We start from the raw sequence: 21,036 nt of genomic DNA, 5'->3' as shown, positions 1-21,036 counted from the left end.
AATTATGATGATGAACACTTGTTTTAGTAAAATATTCACCACAGTGATATCCAGTTCTCACCTTCTTGGTATGTCATTCTGAACAACACAGAAAATACCCAAATACTTGCATTTCTGCAACAAGCACTGTGAGAACTACTGGTTTATGCATCTGAATTGTCAAAGGTTACATCAAACTTGAAACATAGCATTACCTGAACCCCTGGGTCATCTTCATCTTCAGGATGAGGTGATGGTGGCGGAGTTTTTTCCAAATCTGAGTTTTCAGAACCTTCCTTTCCCTTGTTAACCTTTTTCTTTGCAGCACTGGTTTCTGAATCTGATTTCTTGTTACTGAAACAGAGGTATTTTTAATCAATATTTCTATAAAAATGTAAGCAAAAAGTGCTTAACAAAACAGCTAATCTGTGAGACGTTTATTTTCAGTGACTTCGTTATTTTCAACTGCCTTCCTTATTCAAGTATTTAAACATAACTGCAAAATCAGTGATGCATGGGCTATCGCTATACATTTCCCATTCCTTAACAACAGACACCTCTCTTCTTTCCTTCAAGATCTTGGACAGCGACACTGAGCATGTATTCAACAAGAAACTAAAAATGAGACTGTAAGGGAAGAGCTGCTTTCTTCAAAACCTGCACTTTCTGAAAGCGGTGTTTGGGCAACCTGACACACATGAAGAGAAACAGGATTATGTGTGCACTTGCCTTGGTATTAACTGTGCGAACCAGGTAAGCAGAAACAGAGGAAGCGTTACCAAAACAAAGGACCGAATGAGAAAATTCTTTGTTTTCTTCTACCATCCCTGTTATTTCCAAGCAGGAAAGGTGCTTGTGTCAGCTCTGACGACACCCATACAGCCTCAACGCATGCAACCGCAGCTTGTATGGGGGGAAAAAACCCACCAGCTGGTATCTCAGTATCTACACAATACTAGAAAGCTATATCCACTGATGGTAGAGAAAGGTTTGGGGGGGATTGTTTCTCCCCCTTCTCCCCCATGAAAATGCTGGCCACCTGAAGACCTGCGACCACATCTCTCCAACTGCACTCAGAGGCCTGGAAATGGGTGAGGATGCACATGTCGAAATTCAGCTTTAAATACGTCGTCACCAAATCACTCACCGATACGATCTTCAGCATTGTGGGGGTGAAATTTTTAAATGGCGACCAAGAAAAATCAATGGTAAAAGTTAGTAATTTTAAGCACATGTAGCTTTTGAGTCTCGCATGGGTTTTTGCTAGTCTTTTTTTCCCCTCTGTGGTCAACTCCCCCAGGCCCGTTACCGATTTGACAGGCTGGTTGTGGAAAGTTGCTGAGACATTTAAGAGCAGAGTTACATGCTGGTATCTGAGAAACGGCGAGTACAGGTCGCCAAATGTTATGTCAGCCACCTTTATACGGCTTCTGTGCCCTCAACGTTTTAATTTCATACCCGGGACACTGCCTGGGGTTTGTTTTTCCTTCACAATCCCTGGCCTTGTAACTTCTCAAACAAACATCAGCTTTAAGCTTGTTCATTTTGATCAGCGCATTGGCCCACTAAAAGTGTATTTTGGAGCTGTAATTTACAATTCCTGAGTACAGTGGCACACTGCTTCGGAAGCGGGACAGCCGGGTTGTGGCGTTTTCCTCTTTTGCAGCCCGTGTTTAATTGGTTTAAACTTAAAAAACTGGTTGACTTAAAATAGAGTTCAGGAGCGAAAAGACCGGGAGTTTTGGAAAGGAATTTGTATTATCGTGAAACTACAGGGCGTGACACAGCTTTCCTCTCAAAAAAACCACCTCAAACTGTGACAATTTAAAAAAAAACACAACAAACCAACAAAACTGGGGGTGGGGAAGGCGGAGTTTGACGCCGCGGAAAGAGCGCGGACATCAGCCAAGCCCTCGGGAAAGGCGGCGGCGGCGGCGGCGGGCCGAGCGCGGCCCTCGCTCTTTCCCTCCCTCCCGGCCTCCCTCCCTCCCTCCCGGCCTCCCTCGGGCGCGCGGGCCCGGCCGCGCGCGGGCAGCGGCTCCCCTTCCAGCGTTTGTTTCCGCTCTAGCTGCCACCAATGGCACAAAGCCGCAGCTGAAGCGGGGCCCCTTGCCTTTCATCCGCGCGCCGAGAGCGCTCGCGTCGCCCCGGCAACCCGCGGCCACGTGACCAGCACCTGCTCCGCTGGCTGGCGGCCACCGACTGCAGCCATCTGCTTCCCTCAATCAGCGCCCGGGCGCTCCCGGCACCTGCGCGGCCGCGTCCTGTGCGCCCCCCGCCCCCCCCCCCCCCCCCCGTCTTTATCAAATCTCCGCGAAACCGCTTCCAAAAAAAAAAAAAACCAAACCCAAACCCCAGCCCCAGCCCCCCCCGCCCCCCAACCCAACCACTTCACAGATCTCTCGAATTTGTTTAAATGCAAGGTAAGGCTGCCGGGGGGGGCTGGACGGCCGCCAGGTGAAGCGAGGTGACAGGCTGGCGCTCTTCGCCCCCGACCCCGTAAATCAGAGCAAGGCGCGCAATTAAGTTCAGTCGTCGTTACCGTGCCCCGGGTGCACCGCCGCCTATCAATAACAGGCTTAAAGTGGGGAAGAATACCGTGGCCTAGGTTTGACAAAACACCAACTCGCTGAAAGGCCAGGAAGCGTTGACGAGGGCCCGCCTGCCCCGGGGCGGACCGACTGCCGCTCCGCTCCGCTCCCGGCCCGGCCCGGCCCAGACAAAGACCCCGCCAGCGACTCCGGCGCGGGCGGCAGGTCCGCCCCGGCCAAGGTTTCCTGCTAGCCACCCTTCTTCCCCCTCTCGTAGCGGCAGGGACTCCCAGCCAAGAGTATTTCATGACTGTATATACCCCCGAGCCGTGCCCTGGCGTACCGAGGTGCGCCCGGTAAGGGAGACGCGGGCGAAGCAAGTCGGATACAGTTTCGAATCTCCCCCTCGCCAGGCCAGTTAGACGCATCAAAGAGCCACCGACCTGGGGAGAACAAAGCCCGTGTGCGGCTCCACCGGGAATTTTAAGTTCTAAATTCAGCAGAAGAATCGCTCTTTTCAAACGCACAGCTACGGTTTCTTTCAAGGGAAGAAAGGGAAGGTGAAGCACGAATAAACCACGGAACAGCACCGTCCCCTCCAGCGAGGGGACACGCTGCTTCCCAGTGCCTCGCACACCCAGGAGCTTCACCTGGCCGGTGGGAGCATCGGCTTCCTCCGATTGTCAGCAGCCGTTGTTCCTCTCCATCCTCCCACAGAGCCAGCGTGATTTGTCCCCAACAATTAAACGTGCCCACTTTGGACTCAGCCTTTCCACTTTCCAGCAGATTGTACTCAGGCCATTCAGGAACGGTGTGAGCCTGGACCAGAATTACTTTTCCACACGTAAGTACAATGCAGGGAAAAACCTGTTCCTAGAGACTGTGCCTAATAGGGCAGTTGGGGACTGTGTGTCAATGCTTATTAACTCTCAATGCACATCTGATAGTACTTTCAAAATTCGGCAACAAGGAAGGCGAACTGTAATATACGCATTTAGACAACTACCTCTCATATTTGGTTTTTACACATGCATGAATGCAAAACTTAGCCAAGTCCCACTAGAGACAAGATAGTGTCCAAAACAAGAGCTGGAAATCTGGGAGAAACGGAAGTAGTATTTGCCACGCACAAAACACTACAATATTTTGAAACTGTCAGTTAAAACTAGCCCTTCTATTCAAGTGATACAAACACAGACATTTCAGATTAGATGTCTTACAATCTAGCTGTCGAATACCACTTTCTGCTTTCATCCTCTTATCCCCCAGGACTGCACAGCATACTGACCAAAGGGGATCAGTAAGAAGACAACCTGCAGAAGGTCAGACGAGTGAACAATGTGAAGGAAAACAGGCTGAAGAGGAAAACAGCAAGTAGGACAGCTGAAAAGAAAGCTTGAATTACAATTTGAGAACAAGTACCCAAACTCTGACAAAGTGTTTTGTGTCAGTTAGTCAAGCAGCCACCTACAGAGGTAGGTCAAGCTCCCGGAACTTACAGGGCCAAACCATCTGACTCAAAAATACCCCAAAAAGCATGGCATGCTTTGCAGGATTAAGAGGCGAAATAATTAGCCCGTATGTTTACATTGCGCAACTACTTCACCTGATCTGGGTAACTGACAGATCTGTTTATTAGTGTAATTTATGATGGCTATCAGGATTTGGATGATGCTTTTTTCTGCAATTTAAACATCTAAAGTAAGTCAAACGGACTATTGATCCCTATTTTACCGTATGGGAACACTGACCTGTGACAAACTCATGACTGGAACCTGGCCTAGAAAAACGTTACACATCTGCTCTGAGGCATTAAAACCATTAAAAAATAAAAATCCCACCCTCTCAAAATGTTAGAGCTGTGAGACTTTCTGTACTGCTTTACCTAAAGCTCTCAGTGTAATCAAAACCTTTTTTTTTTTTTTTTTAACAAATTGGTTTCTACATGTCGCAAAAGTAGGAAAGACAATAGGACAACAAGGTTTTATCCAGCCTGAAAACCCAGCCAAATTACTATAAGGTATGCTTTGGTTAACAGTGAAGCCCACAAGGCCTGCCTGCAGTGAAGGCAAAGGTAACTATCTGGCAGCTGGGCTGGCTGGGAAGGGAGACGAGGTCAGGTGTGAACAGGAACAGCCCCCGTGGATGCGCACATGGAAACCTCGCACGGTTTCCTGTTCTCTCCCACAGGCAGCCCCTTCCTGCCTCGCTCAGGACGATGAGAGCTTGGGAGTGGAAAGTGCCACCACCGCCGCGGGACCTCTCTTCCTGCCCTCCGGCTCCCCAGGGTGCTGCCCGCGCAGCAGCCTCTTCCCGCTTCCGCAGCCAGGAGCCATCCCCTTTCCGATACAGCAAGCAGCGAATCTGTGCGCCAAAAAAGTCTGCCTCCACCTCCCTCCAGAAGAGGTAATTATGCTCGCGCTTGGCTCTCCCCTTGCAAGCAGCAAGCCCCTCGCCCGACCCTGCATCCCAGGCTGCTGCTGTACGTGTGGGAAGGACGAAACGTTTTCCCCTGCCTCAGGGAGGGGAGGAAGCAGGTAAGAGCAGCCCTGCAAAGCACACACAGCACACTGCTTCGAGGAGACGGGAGAAGGGACGAGCTCCTGCAAAGAGCTGCCATTTGGCCCTTGCAAATAGTTACTACTTCTGCCCACCGTAATCGGTGGCCACTCTCTAGGGTTTCATAGGAAGCAGCGGGAGAGATATCAGCTGTGCTGCAGCGTGATCTTCTCAAACAGGTGGTCCTCATCTCCTCCAGGGACAGGCACAGGAGGAACAGACATCTGAGCCATGACTTTGCAATTCAGTAGGACTACTTGCCCTTCCCTGTCCAGCTACTTTTGGAAAAATCTGCCTGCTTTGCACGTGCCTGAAGCTGGCTCCGTAACATTAAGAGCCCACATAATAGTCAGCACCCACACAATACTCAGCAGCCGCACAATTTAATGAAAACCCTTCATTTGTGTTCCTAGGTATACCTACATTTTGCTTTCAAACCTGACTAGTTTGGTCCACAATAGATTTGTTTTGCAAATGTTTTTTTTTTCCAGACACCACTGTATTCGTCTTTCTGTATTGGCAGGATTGGGCTAATATCCATTACAACTGTAACAGTACAATATTAATGTGTGATCTTCCTTTCAAAATCACCAGGTACACAGTATAACATATTAGCAGCCCATTTGGGTGTTTTCTTTCTTTTTAAGATGCCATGGGACATGCAATTCAAACAAGCATGAAATTAATCAGCTTCTTCCATTCTCCGATCTGTTGTCCCTCATATGAAGGTGCATTTCAGTGAGGCAGGCCGCTCATTTTGTCACACTTCCACCAAAGACAGAAGGAGATGTGAAGGATAAAGTTTTTGCGGTTTTTGTTCTTCTTTGTTTAATAAAAGGATTACACTGTTAGTCAAAATTGGAACTGAAATAACAGGGTTAAATTATGAGCTATATTAAATTACAAAATGGTTATGATACAAAATGGTTATGATACTTAAAATACCAGATTTTTTTATCTGTGCGTATACTCTAAGACACTAATACAGCCTGTGTCAAAATTAACTATCATGGACTTGTTATGCTCTATCGAAAAAACTGTTGCTCTTCAATAAACGCATTTTCTATGTCTGACTTAATTTACCTGAATTCTACATAAGTGCAAAACTTTCCTATTAAAACTGATCAGCTGATTCAGGAATGAAAACCATTAGTTTTGCACAGCATTTAGAAATCTAAAAACTACACTACTCCCCTTCAATGCTTAGAAGCAAAATACTGAACAATATAAGCAGTAGTAGTAAACACATGCAGGATACTAACTTTATCAAAATATTTTACTTCTACATAATCATCCATAATCTATATTAACTTGCACTAATCTCACTCATCTCAGCTGCTGTAATATTTCCTTTCTGGAGTTAGTGCTGCTGAAATACTGTGGCTTGGATGATTAAACGTTTGGACTGTTGATTTCTTTAAAAACTTGATTCAATGATTTGTCACTGGACAGGTCCCCCAGTCTGTGATATTGCCAAAGTACGCAAGTTTCTTTCACCAATTTAAGAAACTTTGGCAGCACAGCACCCCAACACAGTCTCAGAGTTCAAATAAGTTTGATACTGAAGCTGACAAGAACACAAAATGAGAACGACCTTCTTTTCAAGAGAGCATTTTGTAACAGAGACACAAGTCCATTATGGGAAAAGTAGGACTTTTCTCCACACCCCTGAGGAAGCATAAGGAACAGCAAATGCCCTTAATGCTGCTCCAAAGACATTTCTCTCACAGGTAAAACAACAGGGCTTAGTACTTACTAGAATAACTAAGTCATCTAGCCACCCAGGGACAAGAGTCATTGCATGGGAAAGAAGATAAAGACTCTCCTACAAATACAACTAAGAAAGCAGTGATTTGTTCCTTCAAAGAAACACTGCCCCTTTAATCTGCATGGCATGTCCGAAGATTTAGAGAAGATGCATGAAGAGATATTAGGACTGAGTGGATGGGACAGGCCAGCTCTGAGGTCTGATGTCCAGCACAGCCACAGGAACCCATGCATGTTTTTGAGGCAGACTCCTAACTATTGCTTGTTAAATAAAGCTTCATTGTAGTCAAGACCTTGCAAAACCGCAGTAATTGAGAAGCCCTGCAGTAAAAGCCTTTTTACTTCGTGGTGGCAAAAATTACGGGGAGATGCTCAATACTGTGCAATATGGCTTGGTCAGCCTCTAAACGTATAGGTAAAAGGAACAGAAAGGTTATCTTAGCTAATACAGTATTTTGGTTTCAAAAACACATAACTGGGAAATGTATAACTCAAGAGTTTTTCTAAGCTGTGAATTGCTATGTATGTGAACCCCATCCTTGGGACAGTTTGGAACACAGCTGAAGTAACTTCCGCAATAGGGATAGGCTAATCAACTGTAATTTACTGAACAGTTAATACAACCTGTTCACGACAACATTTGATTTTACAAGCCAGTGTTTATAAATTCTTCAGGAAACATCATCTCTGCTAATACAGAAACTTCTCTTTCTTGTTAAAGGAACAAATAACATCTTACTGTCCATGCCTCGTTTAGCCATATAACTGTATCAAACCTAACCAATAGTCAGTCTTGGAGAATATGTGCAAAGCTGATTCATTAACTGCAATTTTTAAACCCTAATACAAATGGATTTTGCAAACTGATTTGGATTAACCAAGTCTGGCTGTGCTTCCATCTGGAAGTTATATTTTATAACGCTAGCCACATCTCGAAAAACAGATTCAGATGTTTGGAACAAATTCAGAACAGTTGTAAGAAATTCTAGGTACAAATAAAAAAAAAATTGAGCTTTAACGTCTTTTTCCTCTCAGTGTTCTTTCAAGTAGGCATTTATAATCATGGTGTTTAGGGAGTTGAGGGGTAAGGAAAGAGTCTGTGTTATTATCTATGACGTATTTACTCATGTGTAACGGCAGTTTGTTCTTACACTACTCTGTAGCATTTTAAGCCTATCCTGATAAAGGGACACAATGCTGAGTGAAAACAGTTAAGAAACAGGGTCGAAGCATCTGATCTATCCACAAAGATTTTCTGCTAGGAAAATTGTCTTTACATGAAAAAGCAAAACGAATATAATCCCTACAGTGAGGATACATCAATATCCATATAAAAATGCCTTTTTAAAAGCAGAGCTTATAGCCCATGGGTCGTGTCAGTATAAAATAGTGTCTGTAAGGGTTGTACAACTCGTAACAACTCTTAAGTACCTAACTTCTTCATTTAGAGAAAAACATCATCAAACCTTCTTTCTGTAAGCCTTCATCTCTGGATTTTGTCAAAGCTACATTAATGTTGAAGCAATGTAATTTCTTAATACATAAACCACACACGAGGACAGATGACCATCAGAAGAGAGTTAGTTTTGAAATCTAACACATCCAGAATTTTTTATGCCTTGCAAAGAAAAATTAACCTTCTGCCTTTCCAGCTTGTTTAAAATAACCGTGAAGCCATAAACAGGAAAGCCAAACAGAAGAAGTGTGCCCAAGTCCCTCAAAAACATGATGTCGTAGATGGTAGAAGGCAAACGACAAAACAAGATTTCCTCTCCACCCACGCCATTTAGCACAGATGCTCTAGAAATCCCACAAACACATTGTTTTTCTTTGATTGCATATAGAAGTTTCCTGACTTACCTCGCCTTTTTGCTGGTCTTGGGTTTTGGTGTGGTATTTTTTGCTTTCTTTTCCTTTGGCTCTTTAGGGGTCTTAGGGACTTTGGGGGTCTTGGGTTCCTTCTTTTCCTTGGGTTCTTTAGGATCCTTCGGTTCTTTCTTTGCCTTGGGCTTTTTCTTTTTCTTCTTCTCTTCTTGAGAGCAATCCACTGAATTTCTGCTTAGATTCTGGCTGTCAAGTCCCCCAGGAAAGTCTTCCTTACCAAAACCTTTACTGGGACCTTCTGCAGCAATGTGATTGTTTTTCTTCTTCTTTTTCTTTTGCTGTGGCTGCGGCTCAATTGATGGCAGATAATCATCGCTCTTCACTAGCTGGGTATTCGGTCCACTAACCTGAGTCATATCCGGCACTGGTTTCTCTAAAAAGGGTTCCGACGGAGAATGCTGAGAGAGACAAACAGAAACAAAATTGTAGATTTGCAACTTTGATTTCTAAAACTTTGCTCTTTTAGAGCAAGAGGTTACAGAGGAAGAAAATACTAAGCAGAAGATTAACCTAGTAGCATATCTGAAACATCATACTGTAAGACAGTAAACCCCAAAGCTTTCTGCAGTTAAGACAGTAGCAAAATGACCAGAAATTTTTGACATAGCAAAGGTAAAATTATTCTAAAGCTCGTATATAAATTGGAAGTATAGCAAATCTTTAGTCTTCAACATATATATACAAAAGGAAAACAATTGTTATTTGAGGTATTTCAGAACAGTTGTTAGTAGAATTAATAACTTGTTACAAATCATTCAGTTGCACTAGAATTTTGTCCTCTTGGAAAAAAATTGTTAAAGTATGTTTCTAGACATGCAAAGGAAAATAAAGTATATTCACAGGCTGTATTTATAAAAAATGAATCAAGGCAATTTGCATTGGTTCAGCTGTGACAGGAGGTATTTTGATCAGCATGTGAAGGATTAAGCCACTTTAAAATGTAATATAATGTTACACTTTATGTCAAAGATCCACAGCTCCCTATTTGTAATTGAAACAGATTTGTTCCTGCTACAGATTGGACAGAGAACTACAGTAAGTGTTTGTGAACCTGCAAAAACATCCTATTTCAAAGTCTGTATAGTGTATCAGGTTTACACCAGACTTACAAAGTACATGTGAACCTATGTATAACTGCACAAATGTCAAGTGCCTGGACCAAACATATTTGATATATTTGAACCTCTTTTCCTCTTAATAGTTCTGTTCTACACAAAGAACTATAAGTCTGCAATGAAAAAATGCCTAAGGTCTACCATGACTTTGCAGCGTATCAAAGCTCTAACCTGCTTCTCCTCACTGCCTGCTCGTGGTTATAAATGTAGGATAACAGTGCTTTTCAAGAAGTAATAGAATGACACCATACTGATGCCTTTCTCGCAACTGCATATACGGCCAGACCATTTTCCCACCCTTCCTCTGTTTCTCCTCCTTTTCTCTCCCCTAAAAATTAAGTTGGCATGATTCTAGGTGGAAGAGTTCCCCATTAGCTGTGGTCATGAAGTCTAGCAATTTCATGTTTGATCCATTGAATTGGGGAGAAGAAAGGTTTATAGCAAATCAGAATTTTACTTCTAGGAATAGCAGTTCTTGTGTAACTTTGTAGTGCTATTCGCATTTCCTTTTCTCTGCTTTTTATTCAAACTGCACACACTTATGAGTGGCAAGCGTGCAAACGAATGACTACAAACCCAACCCCTGAACATAAGCAGAACTGATGGGCATACAAAGACATATAGCTTAGCCGCCTGGACCTAAAAAAACCAATGCACTTAAGACTTAGGAGATAAAATTTTTAATATCATGAGAAAGTGAATGCATGTGTATTTTTCCAAATATATTAATACAGTTTTCCAAATGTAAACAAACTGAACCAGTGCAGTCCTAACTATTTTCAGCATTTCTTCACAGTAGCAAAAAACTGCTGTGCCCTGAATACACTCACATACTCAGAAGATACCCAAGCACCAGAAGGAGCAAGGCTGTCAAGAAGTGGAGACAACTCTTCATTGCTTTTTGGGAAAGGTTTGAACTGTACAAGCTAGACACTACAGTTCTTCATGGAAGGGACTCCAGGACAAGACGGAAATCCTGAGTGATGGACTGAAGATCTGGGTCTACTTGGCTAAACCAAGAACTTCCAGGTTGACTTCTGCATGTTTCCGTCCTCCACCTGCTTATTAAGATACCCGATGCATCCACTGCATTAGCACCACATCAATCAGCCCCACCTCAAGGCAATCTCATGTTAGGTATCCTGAAGTATGAACCAACACCTCTTCTAGAAATCTGTAGTCACCATACCACTTGCACACCTTCATGGTGGAAAGTTCACAAAGACTGGATATCTGTATAGAAAATGCTGATCCCAGGAAGTCAGTGGTGCCAATGAGTTCTGCAGTCCAATTATGCATTACATAAAATAGAGATATTTTAAAATCTTCTGATTGGTTCTGAATTTGGCTGACTGAATTGAATGTCTCCTCAGATTTGTTCTATGACACAGAACAAAACCGTCTTCTCTGTATGTCAGACCGTTATGTACTTGTACTGTCTAACACTTATTTTTAGGTAGGAAAAGACAGGAATATGACACAGATCACCTCTAAGTACTTCTTATCCATAGGTTTTCAGAGCATTACTTTTAACCTACATTTTCCCAAGGTAGTCAATATATTTCTGTATTATCTGCCATTTTGTATCTCATACATCCTGTTTTTCATAGACCTCAAAGTCTTCACCGAGCTGTCCACTGCAATACGCGGTCCTCTTTTTAAATACTGTTCACCTGCTGTGTCTAACATATAAGAAATCTAAGTTTTTCTTTCTATTATTTGTAAAATTTGTATTAAGCAAGTACCTTGTGTTTGGCACTACAGTATTTGTTTGCCATATTAAGAGAGACTTCTACAACTATCTAAAAGCTTTCGTGTAAGGCACAACTTTCTAGAACAAATCAGAATTGGTAGCTTATTTTTCTTCCTCTTAAGCATGTGAGATAGCCAGGCCAACAAATATTAAAAACCACAAGAAATCTAGTAATGCTACATAAATTTAATTCTATAAAATTTTCAAGGTTGCACCTTCATTAGTGACAATTATTACCGTGTCACTGAAATTAATAAGAAATTTTATACATGCTTGAGTATTCTCATTACCTTTTTAATCTAATGCAAAAAATTAATCCTTGCCTCCTTTCTAAGACTTGTGGGTTGCTTTTTTGGTTTGTTTGCTTCTTTGTTTTAGAAGTCTGAACAACAGCTTTCAGCACAGTCATAAGCAAATCTGAAGGTAAGGCAGACAGCTTTCCAAGTCTCCACAACAGCAACGTCAGCCCTTCATGATTTGACATTTTTAACTTTAATGTAAGGTCTGGCCAGAAGGTACAGCACTGGGAATGGCCGCAATTGTTGCCGCACTGTAGTACTCAGTAACTCACTCTGGAAGATGTCATCCTATGAAAATTCAGATTTCTACTACCTCAAAAAGCTTATCCACAAGAATCATTCTCAGGCTCTAAACCAACTTAGACTATACATTAGACTTAAATGTTATGCATGAAACAAATATTAAAAAAAAACCAAAATAAAACCCCCAAACTTGCTGCCTTTTATTTACAGTACAAAGTTACGTACATTACCAACCATACAAATTTAAATACTATGGTTTTGTTTCGTATCATTCACAATTCCCAAAACATTAAGCTACAAAAAGCCAAATCTGCCCTAATTAGGCTTTGGTTATGTTTCCTATTACTTGAATATACATTACTTTTGCCACACACCACTCCCTTTGCAGTTTGGCACATTTTGTAATTCACTTATAGCTCATCTTTTAAATTGTAGCACTCTTTCAATGAAATAGGTGTGATTAACTTTATTTTTCTAGGAAGTCTGTGCCTACACTTTTGCAATATGCTAAAACGGTTTATCCCTAACTGACAACCCCACATTGCTCCCTAGTGTGAAGCTGTGTAGGAGCAGCACAAATCTCGTGAGGAGAACAGAAGCAGCTTGAAAGATGTATTTTCTTACCCCAAACAGTGGTCTGCTCTTTCTGAAGAGGGGAAAGGAAGAAGAACAGGCTTTCACTAGTAAATATTAGTTCAAGCCTATCACAGGGAATTATTTCAAATAGTTCCACTTGAAATGTACAAAGGATTAACTCTAGTTACAGCGCCACAATTTCTAATGGAAGAACCCCATTTTCCATTTACAAAATTTAAAAAAGTATGTAATTACAAGTTTTTACCAAAATTGAAAGATTTATCTGCATACTTCACAGAAATTGCTTCTCCTGATGCTTTTAGTAATAACAAAGCCATAATTTAGTATGTTAGCACAGAATTTAATCTTCCACAGGAAAGAAACCAGTGAAGATTAAACACAAATCGGTATTCACCCTACTCGATATTACAGCAGAATTATTTTTGGTATTATTTGAAATAAGGTGAAAAAGGTGCTCAAAAATATTGGTGTGTTTACTAGACCCACATCTCTTTAAATCTTTTAGAGAAAAGCTGTTTTTGTAAACATTTAACAAAGAACAGATGGTCTGTTTTAATCATGCGAAAAAACCTGGAGCTCACATTAATACTCCTACCACCAACTACTGGGGCTAGTTACCTAACTAACCAGCAGCATGGTACAGTCTTCAGTAATACCATTTAATTTCACAATGGACATTTTCTCATCAATTCCCACTGCTTGACAATTAATCGATGCTATTAACATGCAATATCACAATGCAGAACACTCCTACTAAAGATTGCAGCGTATTAAAGCAAAACTGAGATTCTTCAGAAACTCCGAGGAGTTAAAATAATTTGCAGCTCAACAGGTTACCCAGGATGGTAATATGCTTTTGCATTATCAGCAAAAGCCAACAATATCCGAGCAAATAATACATGAAAACACAACTTGTGAAATTGTTTCTGGAGTGTAAAAATCTCACTTTTCTGGAATTCAGACTTATTTTTAAACTTCCAAACATGTCTCACCAAGATTTGAAAAATTAAAAATGAAGCTGCCTGCATTTCACAGCAGCTTACACATTTAGAGCTAAGCTCATTCTCTGCAGCCACAGCACAGCTAGATGTCTCAAACCAGCCCTGTTACATGAAGTAGCAAGATGGACAGGATGTAGGATTAATCCAGTGAGGGTTAGTGGCAGGGAGGGAGGTTAAGGAGGAGAATCTTTCTGTTGCTTGAACAAGGATTGAACTAGAATCAACCGTACTTAAGCACTGAAAGTAGCTTGAGTGTCGCTTCCCTAGCAGAGCAGCAACTTGAGCCAATATTGAGCTTTAAGAAGTATGGAGCAAGAGCAGCAAAGTATGCAACATGACTCAGCTAACTTCGTGAAATTTAAAGATCAGCACCAACCAAAAAAAACACTCCTTTTTACTAGGACTACTTTCATTTCCCCGATGGGTATTTCCACACTCCCTGGTCTCTTCTGTAATTTGAAAAAGATCTATGGTAACCACATTTGTTTAAATTTTCTTGAACTTTGGTTTATTAACTAAGTTGTGTAACAGTAGAGCACGTGCTTAGTCAGTTCCCACTGGCTCCAAAACACAAACCTCTCCAATACAATATCTATACAATGGATAATTTCACATTAGGTAAATCATTACTGATTATTCTCATTTGCAGCAAGTGCAGTCCTGCTAAATTGTCGCCTTCACTTTGGAAAAGTTAAAACAGTAACCTGCAACCAAAGAGAGTTCTTTTAAAACGGAACATGGACTACAGCATCACTTCTGGAAGCAGCTCTACCTAGTGCCACAGAGATCACTCGTTTTGAATTTGTATCCTTCCTGATAGCACAGTCCCCAAGGTGTTAAAAGCCACCATATGTAGAAATTGCTACACAATTCTTCCTTTCAAAGGTTAATGAAAGGATTCATCATCCCTCTGGATTATTTAGAACAAACTACTCATCTTGACTATCCTCCAAAACAAATAATTTGGAAAGTTTCCACGTCATGTCTCTATACATTGCTTTGTCCCTGCAATTCTCAACTTGTCTTATTAACACTTGCAGCATAGGCCTGTCTTGGAGCTCCCTCGATCTGAAGCACGGTTCGGCCTTTCTAGACCAACATAAATACTTTTCAGACATTGTCTGTCTGCAAAGCTCACATATCAGTAAAAACTCCAGAGTAAACAGGAACAAATACCATCTCTGAAATTGTAACCAAATACCAGTACCTACATTCAACAACAGTACAGCTGCACAGGATTTTTTCCTATAGTAGCTAAAGTCCAGAAACATCGTCAAGACTATGGCTCACACCCATAATCCTTTCCAAAACCTGTTTTACCAAACAGTTTCTTCTCCTTTATTGTGAGTGATGATCCCTTCCCTTTTCTGTGAAACTACTGCCTTGAATTGAAGCTGTATATGTCTTTTGTTACCTTACCATATGAAAATACTTAGTACTACCTTAAAGTTTTGGGCAATATGATGCTGTTTAGAAACAACTTGTGTCTCAGTACTTCGGAAACTCCTCTAAAATTGTAGTTCCAAAGTGACAACTTGCATTTATAAACCAACAAGTGTTGTCAAGTGATCTTTGTAATAAAGGGAAAGGCATCACACACCAGATGAGAATGAAAGAAGACTATTTTGCAAATATACTCGACAGGAATCTTGTAGTTTATTAAATCTCTTACTATACTTCTACAAAACACAGACGAAAATGTATGGAAAACAAAAGTTCTATTAACACCTTCTTAGTGAGACATAACTTGACAATTAAAAATCACTTAGCATGAAAATCGTTCATGTTTTAGTGTAAGTGCTGCTGCAATACCATTTGATTTCTTAAGCAAGTTGAAGAGAAGGAAGGGGAGAAGGGAGAGGGGAGAAGGGAGAGGGGAGAAGGGAGAGGGGAGAAGGGAGAGGGGAGAAGGGAGAGGGGAGAAGGGAGAGGGGAGAAGGGAGAGGGGAGAAGGGAGAGGGGAGAAGGGAGAGGGGAGAAGGGAGAGGGGAGAAGGGAGAGGGGAGAAGGGAGAGGGGAGAAGGGAGAGGGGAGAAGGGAGAGGGGAGAAGGGAGAGGAGAAGAGAGGAGATCCTAAGTCTTCCTGCTCTGTTACTACTAATGGAGACCATCCTTAAGAAACAGGTGCAACTATTAGAAAGTTAAAACTTGCTGATCCAAAGTGTTCAGAAAAACTCTGAATCATAACAACTAGAATTCTGATGCCAGCAGCATCCTAACAGGGGAGTGGAAGTGATTAAAACCAATCTTAATGCCCTCTTCCGTCACTGCAAAAGTACACTCATTGCTGATTTGGTGGAGCTGAAAATATCACCCAATTACTTTATGGGGAAGAATAAAAACATGCTATACAAAACACAGAGTTCCTTAATTGAGTCTCAGCACAGCTACAGTATTAGAATTATTTATTTTCTGGTCATATACTCTGTGGAATAACACAGATTACAAAATACAAATGATACTAATGTGGCCATCCTAAAAGCAAACATCCCACTGTATTTTACAGTAATCATATGTAGCAACACTGTTTCATGCTCACATAAAGTGAGAGATATTACTAAGCCTATGGAATATCAGCCAGTGCAATGAGCACTGATGGTTTGTTCACAGCTCAAAAACAACTAACTTGTCCCATAAGAGAGCTCTTAGGTTGCTGTCGATTGATCAGAACCAACATTAGTGTTGATCAGATAATCTCAGACAACTGCCACCCCTACGATAATGAAGCATGTATGCTCCAAATTAGCTTTCCACAGAAGAAAGTGCAATAGCTACCACATGGATTGTACGTAACTGCTTATGTGATGGTCCACAAGACAAACATTTTAATACTTTTTTGCTACAGATTCCTTTGTAATATATACTGGCTTTGACAGCAGTACACAGATTGCTCCTACTGCAAGCAGGGCAGGTCCCAAATATTACACAACAGTAGCCAGACTCTCCACTCTCCATCATCACCATGTAGACTGGTCAGGGACTCACAATTTCGGCAAGTTTTTACTAGCTCTAGCTGCAGAGACATGTAGGAAGGGTGGTACAGTTAGGTACCGAATTCTACTGGCAAAAGCCATACTGCTCATGTTGACAGCTAGTCTATCTCAAGCCTGCCCTCCCTGCACAGCCACGGTCAAAGGAAACCTCACTCCTGTGTATGCTCCATTATCAAGTAGCAGACATGCCAGAAACATGCCAATGTGAGTTTTACCACAAAAGTTTTGCAGAGTTCATGCTATACAGTCTATATCACAGGTCGGAAAAATGACAGGCAGACCAGCAGGAGTCCTACTGTAAAATGGCCCATAAGCATCTTTTTTCTTAATGCCTTACTTCTGCCAAGTAGAACCTGCATTTAAAAATGCAGATATTTTCTCCATGAAGTTACGTCTATGGAGTTATGCCTAAGCACAGCTATCTAGATACCTAGTGCTTACTAGAGAACTCCTTGGATTAGAGAATAACCAGGAAGTTTACCACTAGTCTTTTCCAACCCCTCTAAAACAAGGTGATAGCTGCACATCTCCAGGCAAGACAGGGAAGTCACACAGTGAGAATATGTCAGGATGAAATGGTTTCTAGAGGACCTAGCACAATACTTCAACTTCTCCAGGAAAGGAAGAATAGGGGCGGAAACACCTTCACATATTCAACAAAATCAGTAGTATTGAAACTGTTAGTATTAAATACATAAGCATTATAAAGACTAACCTAAGATTTTAGCATATATACAGGCTGAGTTGTTGCTCTTGGGCTTGCCTCCATGTACCCCCACAGCCCTTCAACTCCAAATGGAAAGCGAAGCAGTTCCTCTGAAATAGTAAAATGCAAACATCCTCCCTCTCCTGGGCACGTTTCATGGCCACGCCATGAAATCCAAGGTCCTGAGAGAAGAAGGGAGGTGTACTGCCCTGCACATGCTGCCTCCTCCCTCCGCCAGTAGAATTCCCTCCATTCAATTACTAAATGTCAAATACGCAGAGACCCATCCTCTCTGAAGGGTAACCCGTTCCTACATCACGCTGTATTGCCATCATCACAGATTATGACGCTCTGGTACCAACCAGTTAACACCCTGTCCCCTGCCCAGAAAAAGAAAACCCAACAAAACAGTCCTGATTGACTTGGTGTATTAAGCACTTACAGCCTGCCCATAGTAATTAAAGTGATAAATGTCCTCTAAAATTTTGGTTTTCTACAGAAGACTTAAAGTCACTCAGAGAACCATTTTAAGAGGAACCTTAATTAGCTCACATCTACTTCTACCAATACGTTTCTCTACTGTTATTAAATCTAAATCACAGTGACACAGAGCAAATGGCATCAGGTTTAGGAGAAAAATCAAGGACCAGCATACGTCGTGCAAACGTTGCTGCTTCTGACTGCAGAGAACCAAAAAAGTTCCATCTGTGCTTTCATTGCTGCTTGCAGCAGTAACAGCAAAAGCATTACATGATACAACAGCAAAAGCATTTCTATTCTGGTACTTTCCCTCCCCACCTCTTCTAACCCTGAAAAGAGTTAACAGGAAAACTTATTAACAGGCTATATATGTAAAAAAACCTAGAAGGTGAAAGGTAATAAGACACATATGTTTACATAAGAGATACATGCTATTAAAAACCATAAAAATATAAGGTGTAGATGTAAATTCAGAAGTGATACCTCTTTTCTGATTTGCAAAACCTCTAATAAAGTATGCTTTATCTGAATTCAGATAAAGTACCCTTTATCTTCTCATACTTTACAGCAAATAAATTGCACTTTAATCTAAGGAAGGGAGAACAACAACAGAGAGAAAGGCAGCATGTTTGAGGCTTTTGTTTTTTCCTAGATGAAGCCAAAGACTAGCAGGCGAGGAAATTTCTATTTCTTCTGCCTGCTCTGCAGCGCCTAAGGATCAAGTAAATACAAGCTTCAGAAATACCACCTTTTTGACAGACAACCTGTGAGCCCTAGTCTGTTGCTTGTAAGGACAATACAAAATACTTTTCAACAATGAATCAAAGGACCAAACTGCAATAAAGACTGTAAGGAGGTACACTAGGAGCAGAGATGAGCAGATGGGAGCAGCGTGGATATATGTGTGTATTGCCCCAATCTATTTACTTGGCACCACTGCATGCCTACGTATTTTTTTACATCATGCCTGTGCCAGAAAGTCTTCAAACTCAGCTTTATACACTTCATCTCCATGACTACGTGCCACACTTGTGTACGTGCACCATCATGTCCTTTCTTCTGGGCTTGGTTATCTTCCAGTCTCTCCCTACCCAGCCTCAGGAAGCCTTACAGACACTAGTCATAGCCAGTTCTTTTCGGCCTTCTCATGGTAAGCCACGCTCTGTTTTGCCATGCACACCTGCCCCAAGGCAGCCTCTCACCACTCTTCTGAGGGCACTCTAATACCAGGGTCTTCAATGGTTCTAGCCCACCTCTCAGGAAAGCCGGTGCTCAGGAGACAGGCTGGGGATCTCAGCTGCTCACCAAGCCCTGTCTTGTAGAAACAAATAAGGGCAGCAACCAAAGGGCTTTACTTCATACATTCATAAACCAGTAAGATAGAGCAACAACTAGCAAAATGCTTTCAAATGTATTTTAGGCAATTACATTTATTAGCATATGGTGTTTGTTCCGATACATTAGGAAGACTTTAGGGAAGTCTCTGTCACTTACAAAAGCCCAACTTTTTGTTTTAAAAGTTCCCCCCATCCGATTCTAGACTTGCTAAACATGCATGTTTAAGAAGCCTGCACATATCAAAAATGTATCCATCGACAGTTTAATGACAAACCTGCATCAGATTATGAGGCTGGTGAAAAGAAGATGCAATTCATAGAGAGCCTTTACTGAGAACTCTATCACTTTTCCTATCTGCAAGCCCTCATGAAAAAAGCAAGTTTTCCCGAAGGTATGAATATATATCACATTCTAATAGCTCAAGAAAAGGGCAGTGGCCTTAGATGTTTAAGATTTCAACAGATGCAACAAAGGACTCGAACCCCTGAGTTTTTACTCCTGTCCCTAGAAAGCAGCATGACGTCATATGGTCTGGAATATCCCTTGGGTCAGTCGGGGTCAGCTGTCCCAGCTGTGTCCCCTCCCAACTCCTTGTGCCCCCCCAGCCTCCTCGCTGGTGGGATGGGGTGAGAAGCAGAAAAGGCCTTGACGCTGCGTAAGCACTGCTCAGCAGGAACTAGAACATCCCTGAGTTATCAACACAAATCCAAACCAGAACCCCATACTAGCTACTGTGAAGAAAATTAACTCTACCCCAGCCAAAACCAGCATACAATCTCACAGTCCAGGTAAGCACAGTTAGTACTAGGAGATTGACAATTTAAAATAATTTAAAAGTTAACATTTTGTTTTGACATTCTAAATGCGATTTCCTTAGTCACAAGGAAGTTCCATATAACAAGAGAAAAAGAAACTCCAAAATCCCACTACCACTTTTACTTCTATTAGTTGTCCCTAATAAGTTGGGGTGACTTTTCTAAACCATTTTTATTCAACATTAAACTGTTCTTGTCCAGCAGAAATTCAAAAGCTTTCTTCAGACATTGACCAAATGAGTCACCCTGCAAGTGAAATAGTAAACACGCAATGTTGTCTGGGAAAAGAATACTTAAAGTTCACTGTAACCATAAGAAAAGCTATTATAAATTATAAACATATTTTTCTTTTTTTAAATGGCAGTCTACATTATTAAGTATTTCAAATACTTGAAAACAAAGAATAAATGTCAGTAGCACCACTTATGAAACAAATTCTACTTCCTGGTACTTTACTTTTTACAATAATATCTCTAATATACAGGGTGACTCCTCCCTAGTTACTTCCAGAATTGCTGCCTCATTCAGCTTACAGGATGGATGAGACTGCTAGAGTAAATCAGATCTGAATGACTAAGAAGTTATCCTGAAGAGAAGACTCATGTTACCTTGAAAACTTAAGTACAGAGAAGGGGAAGACTGTAAGAAGATGGTCTGTAATGAAAGCAGTGAACGTCAGGCAAGGTTATTGACTGTTCTTTTTCCACCAGCCTCACCTCGCTGTGATAGTTTTCTATTTTTTTTCCAGAAGGATGGTTTGTTGGTTTTTTTTCTTTTAAATTACATTTTTCCTTTTAAATTACTCTTTTCTTTATAACATGGATCTCCCGCAAAGGACTTGCCATGGATCCTCTTCTTTGAGAAGTGCCCAACCATGACTGCAAGAGAGTACCTAGTTGGATAACTACTGGCCTTAGCATTAGCGCAATACAGCCCAGGATAATGCACACTAAAAAGCCCCAAACCCCATGTCTAT

The 21,036-nt window shown here is 41.6% G+C and overlaps 1 protein-coding gene across 9 annotated transcripts in view; it reads right to left on the bottom strand.

Annotated features, from left to right (window-relative positions):
* Window positions 1-21,036, bottom strand: part of CHD7 (chromodomain helicase DNA binding protein 7) — a 132,595-nt gene that overhangs the window by 50,028 nt on the left and 61,531 nt on the right. For all 9 annotated transcript variants that reach the window (XM_049820562.1, XM_049820520.1, XM_049820581.1 and 6 more), the window contains 2 exons: window positions 8,697-9,118; window positions 195-333 (listed from right to left, as the gene is read on the bottom strand). In XM_049820562.1, the coding sequence (XP_049676519.1) occupies window positions 195-333; window positions 8,697-9,118 (561 nt within the window). The remainder of the gene's footprint in view (window positions 1-194; window positions 334-8,696; window positions 9,119-21,036) is intronic.

Source organism: Accipiter gentilis, chromosome 2, assembly GCF_929443795.1.
Source record: "Accipiter gentilis chromosome 2, bAccGen1.1, whole genome shotgun sequence".
NCBI classification, from domain to species: Eukaryota; Metazoa; Chordata; class Aves; order Accipitriformes; family Accipitridae; genus Astur; species Astur gentilis.
Note: the sequence above shows the minus strand (reverse complement) of the source record. Positions and strands in the feature narration are given on the sequence as shown.